The following is a 27,526-nucleotide window of genomic DNA, read 5'->3' as shown; positions in this document are numbered from 1 at the left end:
CGTTATCACATCTGGACACACTACACCAAATCATTTTAAAACACTTGCTTGCAACATCATCAGTGTTTGTTATTTGCTATTCAAGCAATTACAATCACAAACACTTGTTTTTGCACTGCAGTACGTGGTGTTGAAGTACTGGAATGTCAGGACTACATGAAAATTACATTAAAAACTCCCCCTCCCCCCAAAATAACAGGGTATGTTGTTGAATTTATTCCCATCTTCCATCAAATCCCTTCCAAGCGCCTGCATATCGATCAGTTACCTGCCTGATCTCGTAACTGTTTGAGGCATTTGACCAGAAATATTTAAAAAAAAAAAAAAAAAAAAAAAGGGAAAAGACACCTTCAAAAATCCTCATGCCTATAAATAAAACTGTGAAAGTGATGTTACACCTTTGTGCTTCATCATCAACATCATACCAAAATAAAAAGGACTACCTTCCACAAACATCGGGGGGTTTTTTGTATCGGGGTGCCAAATCTTTGTGTATTACAGCTATTAATCCGACATGTGATACCCCTTTTATTCACTCTAATACCTCATCATCACTCTGACTCAATCAATGTTTAACAAGCCTCCAGTGTTGTGTAACAGAGTGAGCACATACAGGACCTGTATCGGCTTGCGGCGTTGAAATAAAGACCACAGATTAAATTTTTGATTTGGTACCAGGTGAAGTTTACAGAGTGAGGAGGGTTTGGGCTGCAGTGTTTAAGACGATTATGTCATTTTTATTAGTCTGTTGTACTGCAGCGATGGCAATCAGCAGGTTCTGTGCGTACCTGTATGTGTGTATGAAGCAATACTCCAAAGCATTTTTCAAACGTACTGCTACTGGCAAAGAAAATGTTGTGAAATAAGCACAAAGTAAAGGCTGCAGACTGTGGTGTAACATCTTTAAAGCGAGATAAATCAATTTACTGGAGGAGAAAACAATGTTTCTGTGTCCTAAAAGAAGCCTGGAGGTTTAGATGAACATTAATCTGTCTGATCTTTAAATCTATGTTTAGATTTAAGGCTCAATCTTCTTGAAAGTCTTCTTGAAACACGAAGACAAGAGTTGATTAAAGCCAGAAAAAAGGCAGAAGGCTCCTACAGTCGTTTATCACATTCATCCAGCCTCTGTGATTCAGAGCTACAATACCAAAAGGTGAAGGTGTAAACAACAACAAGAATTTTGAGATGATACTTGAAAAATACTGTATTTTGGGTCAAGCACTCTTACAGAAGATCACATTGATATTTCCTTCAAAAAAAAGCAGGTACACTGATCATCAAACAGACGCTGTGAGCACACTGTTTCACATTTTACCAACATTCAGTTCAACCTTTCCGTCCAGCTGTCCTTAATAGCTGGGAAAAAAAAACAACACATGTAAAAACCATGGTCAGTTTGTGCTATGAAATCTTATAGCTCGTCCTTGAATAAAGCCCTTTATGGTGATAATGAAGACAATATTTCAGTGAAAGGAAATCTGCAGCAGTTATTTACAAATCCATTACTGTTTTTGTTTTTTCTCCTTTGGTCCATGCTTATCATTGGTTGTATTGATGCATCAATTATAAATGATGCCAATTCAATACCTCAATCTAAAAGAAACGGTTAATTGAATTGTTTTTTTGGGGGGTTCAGCTATGATTAATATGGAACAGCATGAATCATAATTGATTTAATTTAATCAGAACTAGTCTGCGGTCCACCAGGATTGGAAAGCTGCTACCGTCACTACTACTATTACTGCTGCTGCCACTGTCAGTACTATTAATATTAATGCTACTAAGGCTACTGCTGCCACTGTCACAGCTACAACTATCACTACTGCTGCCAGTGAAATGTGCAGCCAACACTGTTCAGGTTAACATCAGTAAACATATTTCTAAAAAACAAAAAAAAAATATGGAGAATTGTTTCATTCTTTTAAATTCAGATGTCTAGTTTGACTAAACTGTGTTGTGGAATCATAACTTTTTGTCTTTTATTTGAGAATTATTAAGTATTTTTCATCTTGAAGGAGAATAAGCACAGTCTGACTGGTTGGCAGATTGTTAATGAACTGAACTGCTCGTTTCCAAAGTCCAATTAAAACACTCTTCTGATCAAACGTCCAACTCGAAGGATCAAATTGAAATAAATCACTGTTAAACGGATTTCCCGCTCTACAATTTAGTCTCACTGATTAAGTCATTAACGAACTCATTCAAGATGAGAACTGCCAAGGTGAAACGGTTCACGGACACTTCCAGGTTTCCACCGCCGAGCGCGATGAAACAAGAGACCCCACGCACACACATGCATTAAACTAACAATATGTAAAACTTTAAAACATAAATATGCACTAACAGTCTTAAATGAACAGTGACGTTTTACCTTTTAAACATTCTTACTCTAATGCAAAGCAGCTTTGTAACATAATTCAGAATCCCTTTAACATGTAAAGACAGAACAATTTCCTTGGATCTTAAAAAAAAAAAAAAAGTTTGACAGGCTGAAGAGGGAGCAGCTGATGCTCTTGAAAGATTTGGATGTGGATCACCTGTGGCTAAAACTTAAGTCAACAGATGTCCCTTTCAGTTGTTTACTTCAATGAATCTTAAAGCTAATCAATATTTCCCCTCAGCTCACTGTTTTGTGTTTTCAGGTTCACAAATTCCACTCGGATCAGTCTTGTTTCCAGCAGGTAGCTGTTTTCAGAGAGACAGACTCGTTGTACTCTACCTGTCCAGCACTAAACAGTGAACAGACAAAGCTAGCTACAAGCTGGTGAAGAGAGTCGAACATGTAGCAGCTAGAGAGCCACGTATTTCTCCTCGGGAGCTGGTGGAGACCAAAATTAAGAATAAAAAGTGGCCACAAACACAACTTTATAAAGGTGATAATATGAGAGGTGTTTCTAATATTCTACCCCCTTCATATGTGTAAATATGGATGAACACTTTTGAGTATTTCAGGGTTTACTGCAGAGCTCCTGTATTGGATTGCAGTCGTTAGATTGCGGAGGCGTACCTGATAAACTGGTAACTCAGTGTATAATTTGCCTCTAGTTTCCAAACTGAGATGCAGACATAACAAGCTCCGATGCTACATCTCGTCGTTGCTCGGTTCAGCCCAATTTGCACGAATTTATTCATTTCACCTTTAAGGTAAGTTCCCTGCCTGCCCTTAGGGTGACATTATTATTCAATTTAACTTCTATTCGTATTTTACTGTATTTATTTCACTTCTGACTTTTAGCCTGTATAATGGGGCCTGAGCACTTTAACCGAGTAGCTGCAAGCATGTGTCCACATATGTTTTGTAACTATGACTAAAAGGTGAGGACAGAAATATTTATCTCTTGAATCATATTGCAGGACTAGTGCGCTCTTGTGCATACTTTCTGCACACAGGCCAGACAGTTTTGCAGACAGAGGGTTTGCTGTGACACAAACCAGAACAAGAGGCGTCCAAATATGGAAATGGTCAGATAAAAATAAGAGTAGCTTAACTTCCCAATCTTGGCCCTGAGCGAAGCAGCCAGGGCTAAATATAAAACCTTGTGGTTTCTCGTGTCTTGCCTCTGCAGCGGTCCACAGGTCCCTTACCATTTCATTAAAGTATTGTTACGCTCCTCTAAACCCAAAACCCTCAAGAAAGAGGAAGCTTCACATGGGAGTGAAGCTGAATAAATACAGCAGTATATCATTACATACAAAATAACTTTGATTACCACCTAAGTGTGCCAATGGGTGTAAAATGACACACGATATTTGTGCAATTACATCGTTCTCTCCCCCCTGACACCTTTCACTCCAGAAAATTCTCATTTCTACAGAAACTGAACTGATTACGACACTCCTGTTTACAAATGCTTACAAACGCTCAGGAGATAGGCCCACGAATAATCACAACAGTACACTTTCCCTTTGTATAGTGTATTGTGTCTCTTGCCTGGGGTTTGGTACCATGGCAGTATCCCCAGAAGGCTTCATTTAGAGTGTTGCTCAGCAGAGTTAGGAGCCAAAGATCGGATCCTCGTGGCTCTGCAGCCAAATCAGAGGCCTGATACTCTGTGTGCTTTCAGCAGTCCATGGGGACTAAGAGAAGGAGGTGTCCTCTTCCACCTTGTCAGTACTTATTAATCCCAAAGATCCTCACGCCGTGCAGCTGGGGCAGCTTGGGGATGAGTACAGTGAGCAAGGAAACAGTGTTGACCACAAAATGGGCCCGATCGTATTTGGTGTAAAAGCTGGTTAGAATATACCTGCAGAGAGAGAGAGAGAGAGAGAGAGAGAAGAAAGATTAATGACTAAAGGAGCAGAAATTAGTAACAAATTAACTCCAAATCAACATATTAATCTTTTCCATTTCTCTGAAGTCTTTGACAGAGTGTCACAGTTAACAAGATTAAGGAGCACAACGAGGTATTCAGTGAAGACATGAAGTCAAATTAAAGCTGACAAAGCCTCCCTTTAAGTAAGCAAAAGCCTTTCACTTATTTTTCTTCTGAAATCACAGCAAGATGTTTCCTAACTCACAACCACAGTGCCAACACTTGAGTCTGCGATACTGTTTCGACATGCTGAATAACAGGATTGCAACATCGCTGATTATTGATGTAACTAAAAATGTGCACGTTAGTCTACACATCCACATGAACATGTGGGGCAAATGTTCAGAAAGTGGCATGTCAGCACCGGATGCAGAGATGCGGTGTTTCTGGTGAGACACCAGAGTCAATAAGGGAAGAAGAAACTAACCACGATGATTCAATGTAGACAGCTGCGCACATCAATAAAGAATTTTGTGAGCTTAGAATGAGGTATTGCACATTCTGTTCTCTGCTGAACAAGTGAGGACATGTTAAAAAAAAAAAAAAAAAAAAAAAAAAAAGGCTCTCCTAGGACTTTCATCTGGATCCAACACATTGACCATCCTGCTGGCGCTGGTTGCGAAACAAAATGACTAAGAGTCCTTTGAAAGTTAGTGTGAAAACCTTGTATATGGCTGGAACATGTATGAAACACTAGAGGGCTTTTTTTTTTTTTTTTAAATATGAAACGACGGATACAGGAAGTGGCAACACAGCCGACTGATGGAGTTACACTATCAGTCAGCGACAGGCTTTCGTGTTTACAGAGCCGGTAGCTGCGGTCCAGCCCCAAAAAAAACGGTACACCTGCAAAAACTGCCATCACTACAATGTTCAGGCTGAGCTGGCAAATCAACCCCAGGGAGCCGGAGCGCTTCCTGTAAACAGAACTTCGGCTGGTTAATAAGGACGGAAAAGGGCATGAAAGCAGCGAGGGGTGCTGCTGCGAGTACTAAGCCCCTTAACAATTTGTGAGCTCGGCTAATAAGGGAGCAGCGGGGATGCTAATCAATCGAGAGGCTTTGTGATTGCACACTCACAAATAGAGCTACAGGACGGGTATATTTTTGGCAGATGCAACACAACAAGTCATTGCAGTCATCTTTGCACCAGCCTATGTAGCGCACTGATTATGGAGCCTGGATGGAACTGGGGAAAAAAAGCTCTAAGCCACCTCCACAGAGACCCGTGTGCAATCCCCAGCACCAGTGTCGTATGCTCATTAAACACAATTGGTGCTGGTGGGTGGGAAGCCAGTGAGGGATCATGTCTTTGTCGGAGCACTAGGGACTGGTTGTTCTGTCAACACTGTGTCCAATTTACACCATCCTCAGGCCTTATGTACTTGTTTAAAGGATACTTTCACAATTTTACAAGTCTTTCTTACAACGATAGGTACACATTGGAGCAGGTTTTGCTCACTGTGATGGAGGACAAAATCCCTCGTTTAGAGAGAAAATGTATTTGAAGGTTTATCTGAAGCTAATATGAGTCTTCAGCTGTCTGAGTTAGTCAAATAAAGTGGATCTCCCACAGTTAGTCCTTTTTAGTAATAAAAAAAAAAAAAAAAAATTCCCTCTTTGTGTCTCGACGGACAGTGTTTTCCTGTTCAGCTGCAGTTGAAGGATCATAACAAGAAGAGGAAATTTGCCACCAGAAGGACACAACTTTGAAAGAAATCAACTTGATTTGACTCATTTGAATGGCTGAAGCCTCATATTAGCTTCAAATAAACTTTTAAATACATTTTTTGGTGGGCTATGTATTTTGTCACCCATCATTTACACTGAAATTGCATTATGAAGGGATCTTCTGATGCTTCTGATGGTCAGCATGAACAGGAGGAATGATTACAGCAAGAAAAACATGTCACCTGACTGTTTTAAAACAACCTTGAAAAATTGTGAGCCTGTCCTTGATGGTACTGTTCCACTATCAAAACTCCAAAAGGTAGACTCCTGATCTATGTGTTTCTGAGACTTTATATGAGATTAAATCCATCCTTAATGATCAGCTATTTCCTCCACCTGTTACACAACTGAGGGCAGAGTACTAGATGTGGAGAGCCACTTACAGGACAATGGGTGTAATGGTTAGGAACTTGCGCGAAGCAGTAAACTGCACACCGTAGTCCATCTGCTCCCAGTGTGTCAGCAAGCGAGCTTTGCCCTGATCCGGAGTCTCAAAGGGCGTTCCTTTGACGGTGTGAAGTAGGAGGTACATGCACTGCAACACACACACACACACACAAGAGACACACAGTTAGAGACAGAGAGCAGGACTGTTATGACACCATAACAGTACACCATAGTGACTGTAGACTGATGTGTTAATATTACAGTTTGCCCAGGAAGTAGGTGTTTTGACTCATAGACCACAAAACCCAGCAGGAAGCCCACAAACATCATGCAGGCATATCCTCGGGGTCATGTTAGGACAGCTCTTTTAAACCATATGACAAAATGTAGTGGAAGACCAAAGCCTTCAGTATCAAATACACTTCTGTCACAAGATCAAATTGTGGTTAATATTGTACTCTTTTCTGAAACCGAGGGCCAGACAGAGAGTCTTGTGTAATCAAAGTTTATGATGCAAGTCTGTGGAATACCTCAACACTGAAAATTAAAAGGCTGGTTGAAATATTACTGGCACCAATTAATTAACAAAGAACTTGACTAGAAGCAGTGCAGCGAAGCAGCAAGTACAATTTTCCCCCTGAAATAAAAAAGAATCTGCTTGATTTGAAGCATCTCTGCTTTCATTCACCACAGCCCGAACCCTTCTATTAGGCCAGCACTGCACTGTATTTGTCTTTCACTGAGCTGACTGTTTCAATAAATGTTAAAAGGAAAATGTGGTAGAGCTGGTGCCTTTGTACATTCTTCTCCACTGACCAGATTGTGGATGAGGTTGGTGAGGGTCCAGACCACGGGTACACTGGCGAAGGGAATGCTGAGCAGGATGACGTGTAGGAGGCCGATGCCCAGGATGTAAGACAGCCACATTCCCCTGCTGTTCATCACTCGGGTGTTGGGGTTCACCTCGCTGTGCGCCGTGCCCACGTTCATGATGGCGGTAGTGCCGCTTCAAAGCACTGTACCTACTTTATGACATAAAGAAAACTGAATGTTGTGATTCAGCTTATTCAGACTGCATCTGCAAGAGGTTATCTGGTAAGTCATAATCTAGAAGGCTTTTATGACTTATGTTAATGACGTGAACAGTGCATGAGCAGTATACGTTTTACAATTTTAATTACATGACTTGCTTGCTCCTAACTAAAATAAAAACCTATGCAGCGATGGGAGGCAGTTCTAGAGCTGCAACGATTAATCAGTTAGTAGAATTACAGAAAAATGATCAATTTCTGTGGTTGAAGCTTCTTAAATGTGAATATTTTCTGTTTTGTTTAGTTTTCTGTGACAGTAAACTGAATATATTTGGGTCGTGGACTATTGTTTGGAACAAAACAAGACATTTTAGGTTGCATCTTGGGCTTTGGGAAACATTCTGAAGACCGAACGACTAATAGATTCATTGAGAAAAAAATAATGGACAGATGAATCCATTATGGAAGCCCTAAGTAATTCAGTACTATCATTTAACAACTTTCAGTGGCACCATATAGTTTATTATTTATTGTTTATTAGCTATTGTGAGCTAATGCATGACAACAGCTACTCTTCCTGGGGTCAGCATAAATGTACTTGCAATATGATAGTAAGAATGGCAAAATTAACTTTGATCATGATTGCTGTATATGATCACATTATGTTCCAATTATATATACAGTTAAAGTTACAGACGGGTGACAAATTAAAGGGAAAACAATATAAAGTGTCTTAATAAGGTTGTTGGGCCATCAGAACAGCTTCAATGCTCCTTGACATTGATTCTACAAGTCTTTGAACTCTTCAGGAGGGATGAACATCATTCCTCTAAAAGATATCCCCTCATGTGGTGTTTTGATGATAATGGTGGAGAGCGCTGACTAACACGTCAGTCCAAAGTTTCCCATAGGTGTTCAACTGGGTTGAGATCTGGTGACTGTGAAGGCCGTAGCGTATGATTCACATCATTTTCATACTCATCAAACGATTCAGTGACTCCTCGTATCCTGTGAATGGAGGCATTGTCATCCTGGAAGAGACCGCTCCCATCAGGATAGAAATGTTTCATCATAGGATAAAGGTGATCACTCAGAACAACTTTGTATTGATTTGCAGTGATTCTTCCCTCTAAGGGGACAAGTGGACCCCCAAACCATAACAGAGCCACCAGATCCCCTCACTGTAGGGGTCAAGCATTAGACCTGTACCGTTTTTTCCTAATTCTCCTTAATTTGTCACCCGTCTGTATCTATCAGTCTATCTATTCAAACAATTGATTGAATGACTGAATGATGATTTGATTGATTTACACATATATTATGAAGTGTTTTGTGTGACATAACTGATAACAGTGGATGACAGTTAACAGCACTGAACAATCAATTGAATTATTTCCAATATTTCATATTTGGCAAATTTTTTTTTTTCCATATCGTGCTGTATATCTTATTCCAATGATTATAATGATATTGATTTTAACCTTGTGTCCCAGTTTTAATCCTACTGTAACTACTGTAGTGGCACAATTGATGATTTTAACGGGCACCTGCCAGCCAATCAGACACCAGTATTTTCTGTGGCCAATGATATAACTGGAACTAACACGCCTACATTAAGACACAAGTCAAAAAGTCTACGTTTTTAAAAGTGAAAAAAAAAAACTGATTGACAACAGTAAACAACGTAGCAACGGGTTGGTTAATCCAGCATGCTGTTTCATAACTTGTCAGAGCTCCAAATATATCACTGGTTACAGAATTATCCGTAACGTAGCTACAACCTTATATCTACAAGTGTGCTAACGTAGCACTACTGGAGCAGCAAGTACACTAATATTAGGGTTAATTATAACTGAGTAAATAAATCATTACACTCACTGCAGAGAAAAATGGCTTCAACTCCAACCTGTCTTGGCACTAGTCCGTTATCACAGTTTTTGTCTCATCGATGCCTTCAGTTGTGTAACTGATACTATCACCGGGAGACTGGCGGGGCTCCGGTGTTTGGATCAGTCAACCGGTACCATCTTTCGGTGCCGAAACGTGCTGCTAAAAGCGCAACGGTCGGTCCGCTCGCATACAATCAACCCAGACACAAGCACTTTTCCTTCGTCTTCTAGCCAACAGCTGCTGACAACACAGCACAGTTCATGATGTAACGTCATCGCTATTCGTTTTCACGGTGCCGTTTTTTTTTTTTTTTTTAAAGGGTGAGTTCTTTTACTCTTCGCATTTCGCTGTGATTGGTCGCTGCAAGTCACATGGCCAAAAGTAACCAATCAGCGCGCAATGCGTTGGGGAAACGTGCACTACGCCTCCTTTACGTCACAGCGGAGGAAGGTTCAGAGGAAACGGACTTGATTGTCACTGGGGACAGATTTGATAACGGAAATATAAAAACATTTCGTTAAATCGTTAAATATAATTTTGACGTTAAATAGCCTATTAAAAAATGGTTTAAAAATGTTTTTTTTCTAAACATGATGGTGGTAATTTTCTTTTTAATGTTTTTTTTTCTTTTAATTTTTTTTACAAAAAAAAAAAAAAGAAAAATAATAATTGCAAAATTATGCCATTTAAGTAACTGGATATTTAACTTGTGCATTGTTACACAAAAGTATAAAAATTGGGGAATAAAACCACAAGTTGCTCTTATATATATTTATAAAAGTAAATTAATAATTTTAAATTAATTCAATAATTAATTAAATTAATATTTAAAAAAAGGATGGGAGACACTTGAGATAATGCAAGCTGTAAGATTATGTAGCTTTTGAGAAAAAAAATGAAAAAGCTTTTACATTTGGTACTACTTCCCACATTAGTATAGGTTCATTTATATATTTTTTTATTTATTATTTTCTGTTCTATTACAATTTTATTTATATAGCGCCAAATCACAACAAAAGTCATCTCAGGGCACTTTTCACATAGAGCAGGTCTAGACCGTACTCTTTAATTTAGACCCAACAATTCCCCCATGAGCAAGCACTTGGCGACAGCAGCAAGGAAAAACTCCTCTTTAACGGGAAGAAACCTCAAGCAGAATCCAGCTCTTGGTGGGCGGCCATCTGCTTTGACTGGTTGGGTTGAGAGAGCAAAAACATATAGTATTGTAAGAATGCAAAAATTATAACTGATAATTGAACTTGTGCTCTGTTTTTGGATAAATGTTACAATCAGCATGCAAACATGCTCACAGTGTTAACATGGTGATGTTTAGCAGGTATAGTGTTTACAAGGTTCACCATCTTAGTTTGGGCTGTTTGAATGCTAACTTTTGCTAATTAGCTTTAAACATAAAGTAGAGCTAATGGGAATGTTATCTGTTTTGCAGATAATTAAACATTTGACCTGATGATGGCGCTAGATGAAAGGTCAAGGGATCACCAAAGCTTTTACAATTAAAAGTGAGGGGGACATGGATATCTGCACCAAATTTCACAGCAATCCATCTGATACTGATCCAGACATTTCACAGAAAACCTAAAATGTCAACTTAGAGGTAAAATCAAGGGATCATCAAAGTTAATCCTCCAGGGACCACAAATGTTTGTATAAATTTCACAGCAATCCATCCAATAATTGTTGAGATATTTCAGTCTGGACCGAAGTGGTGCCTCAACTATTCGACAGAATGACAAACGACATTGGCCACATGCTTAGCTAAAAATAAAGTAGCTCTTACAGATATCTACATAACAGGGACAGACATTTGACATAAGGTTACAATTTAAATTCACTGTATTTAGTGGTAGTCAGTAGGCTTTTTCAATTAAACAGGTTTTCCAGCCACTGTCTCTGACGCCTCTCTGGTTAGCACTTGATACTTCTGTACAAAAGGAGGCCCTTGACTTCTTATGTAGCCAAGGTGAGAGGAAACCTTGCTAGAGGCAAACAAAAAATGACTGACAGAGCTGATACTCTGGTCCCAAAATCAAAGATCAACAGTGTCATGTTCTAGATCCAAAGATAAGCCCTAATACTAATTTAGGCCCACAGTAGCCCTAGGCTAAAGGGGTCAACTGTGTCCTACTTGCATGCAATGTTACATGACACCCACTGTTTCTAAGGGTACCCCTGTGATGAATGGCATCAAACAGGTTTGGTTGGCTGACAAGTGGACTCTCTCATATGCTCATAGCCTTGGGTGCTATACTGGTGTTAGCTATGTAAACCTAGATCTGCGTTCAAATGTGAATGGATGACAGTGCTGTGAGATCATCGCTGGCACTGGAACAATGGCCAAATACATGACATTGAATAAAACACACCTCAGGAGGGGGCGCAAATGATGACGCCAACAGATGCAATGTCAGATCAAAAAGTCGTCATCTGGGTATATTTGACATTGAGGGACAAGGTGTCGGTTTTAAAGGGAGACAGTTGACGTTTTTTCTCCAATCATTTCAGTAACATGAATACAATTTAAGAGGCTAAATGATGGTTTTGAGACCTTGATAGGATGCTATACCTACTGTAACATAAAGCCATGCTTTTAAACTTGTAGGTTGCTATAAATGAGCTATAAATATTGCAAGTTTAAACAGTGTACATTATAATTCATAATCAATAAGCTGTTCATTAAATTATATTACTTCCTCCTGCTGTGTGGCATCCATCTTAAAAAGAAAAAACGAAAAAGCCGGAGTGGATATCTGATATTTGCTGTACGACAACTTTGGCTACCACTGACGATGATAAAATCAAAGCTTCAAAGTCTTGCGGTCGTATCCATTTCTTCACACCCGCGTATTTAATAGATGTTTAGATATGTTCCTCTGTAGACTACATCTCTCCACACTTTGGCTAATGCCCACAAGTCATCTGGCTACAGCTTTCAGACGTAATGTGATTCCGTTAATAGGACTCACACCAGTGATAAAAGCTTTTAATGAAGAGATGCATTTCATGTTCTGGCATCGGTGGCTGTCTTCAGCTACGAAACTAGTGTAAATTCTTTGTATGTCATTAGCAAAGAATGTGTTTGCTATGACACACATGACAATTCATGAACCTGTATCCTATTATAAACTACGATTTTACAAAAATATCAATGTACCAAACATGCATGTATTTAAATTTTAACAAAACCAGGGCTGAGATTTGAGCCCAGATCTTTTGCACTCTCTCCTAAATTAGCGTCATTGAATAGTATCAAAAACCTTTTTACTTTACGATTATTATAATTTTTTTTTCTTGTTGTAGCTTCACTTTCACATTCTCTGATGTTGTTTCCTTTCTGTTGAGAGCTCCTCAAAAGAGCCAGCATAGCTTACAGTATACTCTTATAGTCTTCATATTATTTCTGCATTTAAAGGTTGTCAGAGAGAAGACATACCCTTAACTAACTCTTGAGCTAATGCAGCTTGCATTAGTCACAAAAACTTATTTGAAACCAAGTAGCAAAGGATCCAATGATGAAATGTTCCTGGCGAAGGGATTTGGTGTTAACATCCTTTGGTGTACCAGAGATTGCAGTGATGCAATTCTGCTAATTTGTAAGTGTATTCATTTCATTTTATCCCTTAGCCAAACCCAACAAGAGAAAAGCTGTCTGCTTTTCAAATCAAAATTAGAATGTAGAGCCAATGACATTTACTACTTTTATATATATATATATAAATATAAGAGTAGAGGCTAAACAGTCTGCTCCTGCTGTTAGAGCAAGAAGTGGTTTCTCAAATACAAATATTTTCTTGCATTTCAATTTTTCACATGATTCTAAATCAAACATTTTTATCCATTTTGACTATTTCTCACACAAAATGAGCAATCCTGAACACATTTCTATGGACTCAGGTAAATTATGATGGGCATTTGTTGCAATTGTTGACATTTCACTGACTAATTGGTCAAAAAATATTTTACAAAATACATTGAAATGCTGCTGTAGTTGTCACATTACAGGGTCATGGCTTCATGCTTACAAGACATTTCACACACAGTATGTACTTGACAATCAAGAGCTTCTTATTGTGATAAGTAACCAGCAGATGTCACCATCAACACACTTTGTGCTGGTTGCTGCCATCCTGGAGTTTGTACTGTGATGTAACTTTTAATACAAGCACAGTGGTGCAGTCAACATTAAAAGTGTAATTATTATGCCCAGCTTGTTCTTTGCGTGTTTCTACTTGTTACCAGCAAAGAAATACACAGACGACTACAGTCCTGTATGTCTTCTCCATGAGCAGATCACAACTGTGAGGTGTCAGGTCAGTGTTTATGGTGTGACAGTGTGTCTTTTCATATAATGCCTCTGAAAACTCCTTTTCATCATATATAATGATAATTCAGCATGTTTTACCCAGCCAAATAAAAATATGTGTGATTAATGCTTTTGCATGCTTAATGAATGCTCAGTTACCATTATAACAGAAGCTAAAATTGATATAGTATTACAACCCTGCAATAAATTCTAGAGATGTTGATTTGACTGAATTTTGGAGGCTGTCGTATGCCGTGTTGCATGATGTTGCATTATACTTTCTAATATTTTATCCACCCCGTTTATATCAATGAAAGGTAACATTCTGTAAATTGAAATAAATAAGACATGGCAATATTTGACTACAATCCACTTAATGCTCAAACTATACATCAAACTATAATCTGTATTTACTATTATTTCACCAAGGAAATACGCTGCCAATTTATTTAAAGCAGCATTTCTTACTTCCAGAACTTTCCGCACTTCCCTCCAACTGTTAGGCAACATGAATTTGCTCGGTGAACCTCATGAGTTCTGAATCTGTATGGTGTACAGATGAACTAACATGCAGTCTAGCCAACTGGGGATTTGTTTGAGTCCAACAAAGCCAATAAAAATGACAGCTTGACTAATTACTAAGTGGGGAGACATTCTCCTGTATTTTGCAAATGAGTGTATTGCTTCTAATTACCAGCTGTAACAAAGGTGTCCAATGGAAAATGTTACCTGTAAATACAGAAAAATACTGGGTTATTAATATGAATGTGTTCTAGAGGTCAATGGCGTGGGGCTTGCATGGCCTGTAGATGAGCTGGATGTGACAGGAATGACACTGCTGGAGCAGTTTTCTCCAATAGGGGAGGTGGACTTGTGACCCAGGCAGGCTTGGATGATAGCCTCGCTGGAAAAGGCTGACGCAGGGAGTCCATTATTGCCCCTGGAGGAAGCTGAGGATTAGAACACCAAAGAATTTCAATAAAAGAAGTGTCTGTTTGGGGGTCGGGAGGGGCAGAAGGATGGTGGTGGTGGTGGTGGTGGTGGTGGTGGGGTGGGGTGGGGGGGGTTCCCCTCATTGTCCCAACAGTGATTGGGAGCAAGAGGAGGGGAGTGGGACGGCATTGTGTTTGCAGCTCCTCTGAAGAAGGTGGTTATTAGGGGGGATGGCTAAGGAGGGGTGAGGGATGGGGAGGCTGTTGACTCTTCATCTTGTGTGAACAAAGTCTCTGGCACATAGCCCTCTTCTGTCCCTCTGTCCTGGACCCCCTTGTTTACGAGTGCCATGAATTCTGTCCCTCTCGACGGGGACCCCCACCAACACCAACCTGCACTGCCGCACTTTGTGGGGCTTAAGTGCCCTTTAATTAGGCCGCCTCAGTGTCCGGCTGAAGACCGCTGAGGGTTTAGGCTCTTCCCTGTGGGACTTTGCTGAGCAGCTCACACACACACACACACCAATACAGCTTCCCTCACACAGCCGGGGGATGAAGTGTTTGCTGCTCTAATGAAAAAGGTTTATTTGGGCGATGAGTTCTTGTCGTCTTTGTCCCCAGTCTTAAAAAGTCCTGACAAAGGCATTGATATTATCTTTAACACTCGTCCATTTCCAGGACACATTAGCAGGAGCTCTAAGGCTGATGGGTGAGGCTTCAGTCTCCCAGCTACAAAGCCACATGTACGACTAAAAGTCTCTTGACAAATCATGATAGTAAACACGATGTATTTCCTGTACAGACAGAACACTTTATTATCACTATCTGGTATTAATTAATCAGGCAATTACTACAGAGATGGAAGTAAAAGAAAAACTGCTCCGTGGTCAAGAAATTCAAGTGGAAGGTTTCCATCTTGCACATTATGTAGAAGAGCGTGAATTCATGCAAAAATATGTAAAGGAGCGTGAATTCACATAAATTCACTCATCCACATACACAGCCAAACACATGCACAGCTTTGTCATTGTGATGGAGCACATTTCATTATCATAACCGCAAAAGGCACAGGATCCAGAGTATAAAGGGGGAGGTGGGCAAGAGGCATTGGGAATTTGCTGAACTGCCCCAGCAAAATGAGTAATTTCTGGATGCCCCATTGTGTGAAGAGCTTACAGGGTGAGAGCTCTGAAAGGATGAGGCAAAGGAAGGATATAAACATGGGAGCAAGTGAAATAAAGTGAAAGATGGTAGGAATGAGAGACAGAGAAGAATGATGAAAAGAAGTTTGTGAAGGGAGCAGGGCGGGATTGGGCGTGTTCAGAAACTTTTTCGCTACAGCCCAGTGTGTGTAGATACCCTCCTAATCCTGGTTTTATTGGCTGCCTGTGTCCAGCCATGCTGGTTGGATTGAGTAGGGAGGGTAGAGAGGTGGGGGGGGCCGAACACATGTCCGTCTTTGTGGTAATACGCTGATTAGGCCTGAGAAAGAGCCGGACCTAGTTACGGCCTTTCTCAGGTCACCGTAGAAACCGGCCCGGTAGGGGACCTCTGTGTGTGCCTCCCCCTCCTGTGCACCTACTGATGCAGACACGCAGACCGAGGCCTTGCTTTGCAGAGAATTGTACAAAACACCACCATTCAAAACACCACCACAAGTGTTGTTGAGTCACAGTTCATTTCAAGATCAGGCTCCGATGTTCTTGAGCTTAATCGCTGTTGCCTTTCCAGACAGTTCGCGTTGCACTTGTGGCCTCAACCTGGGAAACGTGGTTTCAATGTTGTTCAGATGTAGACCGCAGACTGATTCCTTTGCCTGCACTCATAAATTAGACCACTGTCACATTCCCCCCATCCATCCCTGGCCCTGCAATCTGTCTATTGCTCCTACAGAGCAACTGTCATCCAAATCCCAGAGCTGAGCTAGGCACATTTTTATCGATGCCGTAACACACAACAATGTTCGTGATCGAAAACAGACCTGCCTCATTGTCAGCACTGCTGTGACATACCGCATCTTGACTTGAGGCATTGAAAAATCATCTTTATTGGTATAATGTAGAAGACTCCCCACCATGACTGCATGGAGAGCAGGTTTCACACAAGTTTCACAAAGATATCTATCAATTATTGTCACATTTAGAGACTCAGGGGAACCCCCCACCACCACCACCACCACCACCACCACCTCCTCTTGAACAGGGCGGTAGGTCGAGTGCTGCTCAGTCACTGCCTGTTTCCCTATCTTCTTTGTTATGGAGGAATAAAACACAGAGGGGGCGGGTGAAGGGGGGCACTTCACTACTGACCTCCAGACAGTGGTCACTGGGCTCTCTCCCTGCGGTGGGCACTCAGCCTCCTCTCTGCAGAGTGCATGCTCCCAGCCCCTGCTGGGTGACCTTCGAGCCCCCTCAGTCCGCCGAGCTCACACATGCCCCGGAGGTCCTCAGCAGAAAGACCACAGCCCCCCAGGCAACACACATCAGAGGGAAGGACATCTGAGATATTTTGTGGTATAAATGCTGATAATACATTTAAAAATCACGTAAGAGTAGCAGTATTTGTGATAGAGTGACATATCCAGGGCAAACTTTGTATTTAACAACTGTGAAAGTTTATTATATTTGAGACACCTGTTATTTCAGCAACATCATGAACTTTACTTGATGATTAAATGTGTAAATATCTTCAAAGTGCACTTAAAATCTTTTTCATTCATTTTTTCCTGCTACAATATTAAATCAGGATGAAATAAATAAAACATCTCTTACTATGTCATAGTTTATTCTGATCTTTGTTACTTGGAAACAGATCTTCCTGAGGCTGGCTTCCATATGGCTTCATACACTCAATCTGTTGTGAAATCTATCAGGTAATCCATCTGGTCTAACGACTTGTAAATGTATTTCTAATAAGTGTCAACTCACATTTTTAAAATAATGTGTTCAGAAAGGCCTTCAATTCCAGTTCCCCTACAGTAGGAAGAATGTCAAACAAATCTTTATTTAACCGAGTGAATCCTCCCGAAATTCATCTAGAGAGAAGCTACAATCTTAACACAGTCTTCTATAATAACATGTTACAACTGACAGCGTTGGTCTCTAAAGGGCATTGTGCAAAAAACCCTAGCAGGAAACCAGTCAAAGAAATGGTAAAGAAATTTCACTTTTCATAAAACATTTTGTTCTGTGAAGTCAAGTATGAAATTCATACTGATGAACCCCTTCATTACTGGTTTCAAAATGTCTTTTGCAGTGGTCACATCTTTTAGTGGTCATTCTTTCCATGACGACCCGACTGGTAACTAGATTGTTATCACTACAACTGACTTTGTTTGATCTCTGCCAGGTATCTCGTTTTGTATTCGTCCTGATCAGTTTCCTTGTATGTGAATCGAATGCATGGTTACTTCAGGCTAAGTCCATCACAAGTGTCCCACCCTCCTCCTTCACCACTCTCTATCTATCTCTTGCTCCTCTCCCTCCTCCCCCCCCCCCCCCCCCCCCCGTCCCTACGGCTGCTCACCCCACAGCCCATCAGAATGACAATAGTATTGATGTAAAATGTGTCGCCTTTGGGCCGCTGAAGCATATAACCCCCGCATGCCTGGCCCAGCCACCACCACTAGTTTATGGCTTTATTGTGTCCCCTTTTATGTCCTCCCCTGTTGGGGTGGGCGGACAACAATTTAGAAAATTCACTGTATATGTCCCCGTGAGTTGGGGACGGAGATTATGCGTGTGTTGACGTGCGTCTCCTTGAGTGTGTGTGTGTGTGTGCACTGAATGCATGTATATCCGGATCAATTAGTCAGGGCACAACCCCTAAAAAAAAAAAAAAAATCAATGTGTCAACATGTACGTCAGTGTGTGTGTGCGTGAACCCTCCTGAAGAGAAGCTGGCCTACATCTCCTCACCTACCTCCAGCCACAGTGGGGAATCTTTTTTTTTTTTTTTTTTTTCTTCAATGATCACAGATGAAACAAGTTGAGTAACAACTCTACTCTACCTTTTTCATGTGTCCCTCCCTATACCTCCCTCTCTCATTTCCCTCCCTCCCTCTTTTCACTCTTTCCTTTCTTTTCCACATTACCAGGGGGTGGCGTGTGATTGACAGATGGGAACGAATAATAATTTTTTTTTCGTAACCTAAGGCCATCTTCTGTGATTGGCTTGCCAGCTGACATCTCCAAACCTCATTCTCCCCCCCACCCCCCCACCCCCTCCACCCCCTCCACCCCCGCCTCTCCACCCCCCCCCCCCCCCCCCCCCCTTTAATATTGGGCCTGTGGATGAGGCATCCTGAGGGAGAAAAAAGTAGAGAGAGAGAGAGAAAAAGATATCTACCTTAGGGAAGAACCTCAGAGAGAGGGAGGGAAGGAGAGGACGGGTAGGAGCGTGTGTGCATGTGTGTAAGAGACACTTATTCTCTTAACTACTAGGAGACAGACACACTTTCCTGGCCCGACTCAAAGAAGGGGGGAAAACAGGAGGAAGATTTTTTTTTTTCAATATCATTTTAATTTTCCCCTCATTCAACAATCAAGCTGCCCTAAAGCTTCTCTTCCTGGAAACTCTTTTTCATTGCCTACTGGAAGTTCTATGTATTGATCCATTTACCCTCTCACACACTACAAGGCTTACCTCATGGATTTGTATCTGATTGGATATTTGATGTGTGTGTGGTTGTCCAGCTCACGGGTGCTTGGAGGCTATCCCATCTGGTGGTGAGTACAATCCATAGTTTCAGCATCAGACCCTATAGCAGCATACAGAGAGAGAGTCTTTTTGGTCAAATGATCATTTCTGAGAGGGCAGAATGTGCACTTTCAGTTGACTGCGTGGAAAAATGTTCTCCGGCCCAGTCCAAAGAATCTTAACCTCAAATACTAGTGTAACGGAAAAGGCTCGCCGTTCTTTTCCCCTCTACACTCAGGTCCATTTATCATATTGCAGTATGTTGTGATGCAAAGAGGATGAATTTTTAGTTTGGGAACCATTAAGTGTTTAAATATGTGGACTTCTTTTTTGAATTTAAGAAAAAATACGCGAGTGCTTGCCATGTTGATGTGAATTGTCAACAGCAATGTAAGGACTTGTGAAGCATTTCACCACAACAGCTGAAGTCAGTGAGATAATTCATTATTACATAAATTGTGGATATCGCTCCAGGACAATGACAACACTGATGTTGCTCACGAAAACTCAACAAAGCCTCCAAAAATGATTTGTCCATCCTGTTTCTAAAACATAATCAATTTTTATCATTAAATACAAGAATATAATTTTAGGAGTCTTAGGAAGTATAGCAAACATGACTGATAAGATCAGCGTCATTTTGTTTTGTTTGCTATTGTGCGTCACTGTTCTACATTCAGGCCGCCGGCCCCCAAAACATGCGGTGAATTGAATTTGAATTGTTTTGGGTGTTTTTTTTTGGTAGATGTATGACATGCACTAAAAACAAAATATTTGGCGCTGACAAAGGTGTTCACAATTTTAAAAATAATACAAATTTGCAGTCTGCCAAGAGGCATCAGTTGTAATTAAATCAATCCATTTTTTGGGGGGAAAAACAGTTAAGCATATCATTTTGCTTTTCAATTGTACCACAATTCACCCCCTCCACTACGGATTTGTCAGGAGACAATATGTTTAGGTGCCGCAGGGTTTCATTCTTTGTTAAATTAGCCCAGATCGCTTTTGGCACCAGCAACTGAAATTTAGAGGTTCATCTCATTACAAATTCAGCTACATGCAGCTGACCTCATAGCTCCTGGTCTTCTTTTGTAACATAAAGCTTCTATTTTGGAGATATTTGCGTAGGCGTATGACAAAGCTCTTTTGGCTCACAACACAATACTTGTCAGAGCTACTACACTTTTAGTAGCCCAACTAGCATGTGGTCCCACCATAGCGCTGTCCAAACCGCAAGCATCTTCTGGTTTCATTTACAGAGCAGGCAGCTGCCAAGCACACAGGCCACAGGGCTGAAGTGTTAATGGCAAAGAGGACTTTACACCCACTCCTGGCTTCAGCAAGAACCATCAGACAACAGTGACAAAGAGCCTGGGATTCTCTCTCTGTGACCTGCAGCTGTTCTGTTCAAGGAGCTTACATGACACTGGTATAATGTTCAAACCTTAACAATGCGCACCAGCTTTGATTTGGGTAACAAATTATGAAGTGTGGGCCGAGCTAGGAGTTACTGGGAGGGTGTAAAGATGAAAAGCCGAGCCGTAGCTCCAGGTGAATGGGCAGGTGCTGAGGAATGGGTGTCAAACAGTGCTGTCAGTGGCATCACCCCGCGGTGTCGAACATGTCCAAAAGGAGACAAAATGAGGTGGTGCGTCAAACAAGAGGGTGCCGAGTTTCAGCAAGGGCCCAGGCAGGCTCCTCTCAGCTTCTGTCTCAGGGGCGATGGCTTGGCCATAAATTCTCCAGCCAAGGTGGGATGGGTTGGAGGGAAGAGGAGTTTTGACTGCTTTATGCCTGGCAGCCTTGCTGTTACAAGATGGGCTGTTGAAAACAAAACAGAGCATAAATAACTCCAGTGATATGCACATATGCATGGACGAATATGAGGTGTAGTCGCAAGAAAAAAGGCATAGCAAACTAATGAGGTGGGTTTGGAAAGGCGAAACAAGAGCAGTGAATTGCCTTCTTGAAATGCAAGAATGTTGGGGAAAATGTAGTTTTGTACAAAACGGGCAGAATAAAGGTTTGAGAGAATTCATGACAGTTTGAAGCAACGTTGTGGCCGCACATAATCCACAGGTCCCACAGTGTCTCTGTCCAATAATCTGACAACACCATCCTTTCTGTGTGTTTTAAAAATGAAAAAAATACCTGTTTAAAGACTTATTACTGTTTTATGGTTTCACCCTTTTCACATGTGCATGATAATCGATGAATATCCAAATATAAGAACAAGAAGCTGTGAGCTATGACACGATACGCTATCTTTATAAAATACTATGGTTATTAGGAGTCACGGTTCGTATTTTATTAAGCCTGTGCGGCTTAACTCATCTACTACATTTATAACATCTTAAGCCACTCTGTCAGCCAACAGCGTGTTTATGTTCCTTGCCTAAACAGTGGTGGTTGTAAGTGAATGATGACAGTCACTTTCAGAGAGTAATTACCACAGCTGAATTTCCTTCAATACCAGCCATCGCGCATCAGCAGTGATTATCGGTTTAACGCTGTCATATCACACCGCACAGCCACGAGATGTTTAAATCCAATAACTGTTATTCTCTTAATCCTCTGTTATCATCACTGCTGTTAAATCTGCACGAGACAGCACAGACATTGTACACTTGATGTAAATTTTGCTGGTGCTCATTGTAATTTCAAGAAGGGGCCAGCTCATGTGAGATTCGGCTTTTCCCTTAAAAATTTACACTGCTTAATATTACTTGAGATTTACATTTTTGCCGTTATGAAAGCTGGAATCAAACAGAGAACAATGGGTAGGGAGAGAGGAACCTGAGACAGAAAGACAGATACAGAGATGGTGCGAGTGGTAACTGCTGCAGCAGCAAACGGGTCCAAACAACTGATCAGTTTTGATAATGTCTTAAATGCTTGATGGAAGGTTCAGCACACTGAAATCATCTCCAGCTTTTGTCCCTTTAATGAGCAATACATGGAGTCCCTATATTTTACAATGGCTTTGTATTAGTATCTTGCTCTGTATTATCGTGTTTTTGTGCTTGAGTCATCATGTACACTAATTTCATTTGTGATGCCTTTAACTGTTTTTGTTTTTATTGTGTTTATGTCTCCTGTTGTAATGTTTCTTTCTTTTTTTTACTCATCTTCTGTTCTTTTAATCTTTTATCCTTTTGTTAAGCGCTTTGTAACTTAGGTTTTGAAAGGTGCTATATTAATAAAATGTTACTTACTTACTTGCTTACATAGTACACCTTGACAGCTTTGTTTGACCTCTGCTTGGGGGAAACTGGCAATGAATCTGACCAAAAACCACAAAGTTTTCAAAGCAGTCATAACAGGGTTAATATTCAGTTACTGCTTTATATGCAGACACAAGTTATAAGAGTTGAGAAAATCTGCATCGTCAGAACAAAAAAAACAACAGATTGCATTTGTTAAAGGTGCAGAATAACACATTTAAAGGTGTCACACATCCAGATTTGGACATTTTAAAGCTTTCAGTGATACAATTTTAACTTTATTTAATTACAATTTGGAGCAAGTATAAGCCTAAATGCAGCTTCCTGAATAAAATTGTATTTGCTGTTAGAAGTGCCACTTGTGGAAGTTTTGGGAACCACTGGGGCCTCAGTAATATCAGCGCCGTACCTCGCAAAGCTATCTAGGTTTACCAAACTGCCCAGTCTATACACAGACCTTTCCAGTTCAACCTGAGCGGCTTAAATGGGGCTCTAGAGTCCATCTCTGGGTCTCAGGAATGTCATTATATGTCTGTGACACCCCCCACCTCCAATCCTCAATCCAATCTTCAACCCCAAAACCCCTACCACTGGCGAAGGGATCACTTAAATGATTCTTACTGCGAGAAAATCCTCCGTCTGCCGCCCCTGTGTGAAAAGATCAAGGATGTTCGGGTATTATTCTCAACAGTGCAGTGGAAGGTAGAGAAAAGAGCAGGAAAGTCCTGAAGAATGTCATTCATAAGAAACGTTAGGGTTCCATTATGAATGGCTGAGAGCTGCCATAGGGCCAGGGTCAAAGGCAATTTTGGGCCACTGCTTAAGAGAAATGTCTCCACAGAGTGGGACATCCACAGGGATACAGGACATATAAAAAGAGAGACTTTGTCAAATTCACATATAACTAGCATTGCCACTGCTACAGTTTTAAGACCATAATGGAGCAAGAGCTGTATCAAAACACTTTAATTTGATTGAATGTTTTTTAATATGATGAACTGATACTGATGTTTAAGAATGTTGTCTATGACAGTCACCAAAAATGTGCAAACCTATTACTGGACTGTCTTCAATCAACAAGCATGTGGGATGACATTATCCAGTCAAACCCAAGCTAGGTGAGAGGTTCAAAGGAGAGTGGTATTTCAAAGTAGTGAAGGCGAGTCCTAATCTTCCCCCACCATCAAAGGACATGCAATGTGCTGTTGTAGGAAATGACAAAGTCCCCCAGCGCATAGCTATTAGCTGCACTAAAACACAGGCCAGGACAGTTCCTCAAAGGAAAAATGGCAACGGCTAGGGGCAAAAGGATCATTAGGGGACACGTGTGGAGGCACACTCACACACACACACACACACAAGTCTTCATTACCTGGCTGATCTCACCTGTATGGTTGTTACACAGGTTAATTATTAGAAAAGAGCAATTTCTCTGACACACTGGGGTCAGTGACAAAGATGTGCTGATCACACCTGTACGCCCTAGATGTAGTCAAAGCCCTCAGGTCACTGACCAGGTTAACCAAACAACCAATAGCTGCTGTGTAGAAAGGAAGAGAGGAAAATCATTCAACATCTCTAAATTACAAGGGATCAAGAGTGAACACTAACAATAATTATGTGTAGTTATGTGTTTGCAATCACAAAACTTAATCTCCAAACACGGAAAAAATGACATGGTGGAATAATTTGCACACATTTACCTTCTTCAGGGTAGGGCTAGGTATCTTTTAAAGTTTTTCAATACTAGTGGCAATATGATAACTGAGCTTCAGCACTGATATCAAAATTATTAACACTTGAAATTGAGACTGTGCTTTTCTATAAAACCCTTTTTTTTTAATTTAACAAGAGAGGCCAAACATCTCAAAGGGTTAAATATTGTCCAAACACAAGAACACATGAACTTAACCAGAATAAAATAGTCCAAAATTGGCAACATTTTTATCTAAATCAAGAGTTATCTGATCAAAGAATACATGGACAACATCTGGTCAGACGTTTGACACCAGCTTTCAGAACATCCTTTACAGTTCAGCCTGCACCAGAAAAGTATTGATGTATGACACCCATGACACCCTACGGATATAAAGGTAAAAAGGAGAGGTAAAAACATAGATGACAGTTTGTTTCATACAGATAGGAACCTGCAACAACAGATCAGAGTTGGGGTTAAGCTTTTTTAACCAGGGTGAGCTATTAGCGGTTCTGCCTGTTAGTGAAATATCTGCAGACTGGAAAGCTTTGTTAACCGGGTTCATCCTCACCACCACTTTTTTTTTTTTTCAAACCATCTACGCATGTGAACGTCAACAACAATTAGGTTTTTAATTACTTTTAAAGACACTATGTGGTGTTTGAAACCTCCACAAAGAAATTCCAGACATACACTGGAAGATTCCAGACACTCCATTACAAGTTATGATTTGCATAGGATGCATTACTGCTGACAATTCAAGCAGCAGTGCCAACAAGCTGCCCCTAATGAGCAGAGGCAGGGAACAATGCGCTGTTTGAGTTGTGGTTCATTCACACAGTCCCTCAAGACTCCCATTCAAACAAGCTCTGTCCTCCCAAGACAACAGCTCAGACTCTGTTGTGTCCATGCGAAGACACCAAGCTTCCAGTCTGACGTGCGTTTGTCAGTGCCTCGTACTCTCCGGTGCACTACTGTGCAGAGCTACTGCCGCTCTCCTTCACTTCCTGACAGGCAGGTTCACAAGTTTACACCCTGTTCAGTTTCCCTCTTCACGTCTCCATATTTGTGACTGCAGGGGCTCCTTGTCCCAACTCCACACTCGCTGCAACAGTCTGCAGAGAGAGCGGGGAGACAGGAGGGGAGGCAAAGGAGGTAGAAAGAAAGAACAGGTTGGAACATTTTTCAGGGGTCCTGTCATTTTTTATCTGATCAGCCAGGAGCTGTTGGACCACAAATCAAAAGTGTGCCAAAGTAAAAGAGAAGACAACAAAACACAGACAGGAGCTTTGCATTCCAGCCTCCACCAGGAAAAGTCCCATCCTCGGGCAAAGCCGGCAACTTTCCTTGGCCCACTTACTCTCGTTCGAGTGTCTTTATCTCTCTGCGGACTCTGTTGTGGGATTTATGAATAAGATTCTGATGGCAATGTTTTCAGTGCACGTCTCCGACTGCTCTGCTAGGGCCTCATTTAGCAACATGATGTCCTCCAGGCAAATCTGACAAGTTGAGCTGCGGCGTCAACATATAGAGGTAAATGAGAGGTAGATAAGAGTTTAATGCAAACAATATTCTTGCAGTCTGTTACTGCAGAGGCCTCTTTCAGGAGCCTGGATCTCACAGAAGAAGTGACAGAGCTCACTTGGGATTCAACGCTTCAGGCACAAACCCAGCATAAGCTAACATTATTAATTTCTCTTTAATGAAATAAGTTAACTTGTTCAGACACGGCTAAGAACAACTTGTACCCTTAGTCAATAATCACTATTGGCAAATATATTGGAATATGATGGCATCTTATCAGATCTGAAGCCAGTATAAAGCTGAATCCTTTCATATTTCTCACTGAATCTGTTTACCTTTAGCTTCAAACGATTATAAGTAACAGAAGTTATATTCATACTTAAGATCTAACCCAAATGCTTTGTATATTGCTCTTTTTGATGAAAGATTCATTAGACTCAGGGCTGAACACATCTGAGCATTTCACTAACTTGGAAACTGATCCAAACTGAAACAATCAAAATCCCACCCTAACTGTAGGCCTAGTCAAATAAGGAGTAGCTGAATACATCATCAGCCCTATTTCTTCTCTTCACCTGACAGCAGAGAGCTGGAGAGAGTCCCAGCTTGTGATCAAACGAAATGGAAAATTATATCATCATGTGTAAGCAGTTTTCAGCATGCCCTCCAACAAGGGTGTAAGCCAAGAACACAACCAACGTTGTCACAATGTTTGCACAGAATGGGCATCACGAACAAGGCGCCCGCCTCTTTGCCATCTTAAGGAGCTTACAAGTAGCAACACAACCGTGTAGATGACTCTACCTTCCTCGTGCACGCATGAGTCTTTGAACAGTGCCTAAGGAATAACGCATGGAGAGATGGATTGTGACAAGCTCTCTAATCGCCCTCCTTATCCTTCTGCTTCACTCTACTTTGTCAGCCACTTGAACGTTCAATAGTGTTATAAACTACTAACTACGGAAAACTTCCTTGGATATAAAACATACTGCAATATGTCTCTTAACCAGTGCTCAAGGTAAATGATTTCAGCTAAAACAATGGCAGAAACACAATTTTAATGTATTTGTATAGCTTTATACTAAAATGTGTTTTTATATTTAGTCTACCCTAAATGAAGTGAATCAGATGGACAAAATATTAGAAATATCTCTCAAGAATAAATCAATATATTCACTAAAACAGTTTCAGCAAAAACTGAACATTATAACCTTCATGAATGTAAAATTTATTGCAGCACTGTTGTATTTGATGGCATTAGTTTTAGTTAAGTGTACTTCAATGCAGAGTCAGATTTTACACACAAAACATATAACAAGCTTATAAAATATGCATTTTAAATGGAATTAACTACCTAACAGTAGCCTAAATTAAATTATTAAAATTGGCTTGACCTTCACCAGCTACATAATTAAAACACTGCATGCTGCATCAATAACAACAATCAAAAGGCAATTATAATACACTGTAATAAAACAATAAACAGTTGCAGGTCCTACTTTGCCTTCATGTGGTACTTTTGCTTTTGACAGTTGTATAGCCTACAAGTCTGAAATATTTTTACTTTTACTTTAATAAAGGAGCAAAATACTTCTTCTAGCACTGACTGAAACTCTGAAACAAAATATTAAGCATTATTTATTACTTACATTTAGAAGCTGTCTCAAAAAAGTGGAGTTTATGTTAGCCGTAGACGTTAGCTCGCAGTGATGGGCGCGAAAAGCATACGCGCGTGCAATGTCACTGTACATAGTTTCCATAGTTACGGTACAGTAGG

General features: G+C 40.7%; 1 protein-coding gene across 6 annotated transcripts; it reads right to left on the bottom strand.

The window, feature by feature from the left end:
* Positions 1–1,189: 1,189 nt before the first annotated feature.
* On the bottom strand, positions 1,190–27,509 carry ormdl3 (ORMDL sphingolipid biosynthesis regulator 3). Of its 6 annotated transcripts, XM_042397173.1 has the most exons (6): positions 27,399–27,509; positions 22,533–22,588; positions 19,252–19,366; positions 7,250–7,458; positions 6,430–6,581; positions 1,190–4,247 (listed from the first exon to the last, which is right to left on the bottom strand). In XM_042397173.1, exons 4-6 carry the CDS (start codon positions 7,421–7,423, stop codon positions 4,112–4,114), a joined length of 462 nt encoding a protein of 153 aa, XP_042253107.1. In that variant the 5' UTR covers positions 7,424–7,458; positions 19,252–19,366; positions 22,533–22,588; positions 27,399–27,509; the 3' UTR covers positions 1,190–4,111. The 6 variants fall into 6 exon arrangements, with proteins under 6 accessions (XP_042253107.1, XP_042253103.1, XP_042253106.1 ...); XM_042397169.1 differs by lacking the exon at positions 22,533–22,588 and having other exon boundaries at positions 27,399–27,484; XM_042397172.1 differs by lacking the exons at positions 19,252–19,366; positions 22,533–22,588; positions 27,399–27,509 and adding an exon at positions 16,917–18,042.
* Between the last annotated feature and the right edge of the window lie 17 nt (positions 27,510–27,526).

This window comes from Thunnus maccoyii, chromosome 20, assembly GCF_910596095.1.
Source record: "Thunnus maccoyii chromosome 20, fThuMac1.1, whole genome shotgun sequence".
In the NCBI taxonomy this organism is placed as follows: Eukaryota; Metazoa; Chordata; class Actinopteri; order Scombriformes; family Scombridae; genus Thunnus; species Thunnus maccoyii.
Note: the sequence above shows the minus strand (reverse complement) of the source record. Positions and strands in the feature narration are given on the sequence as shown.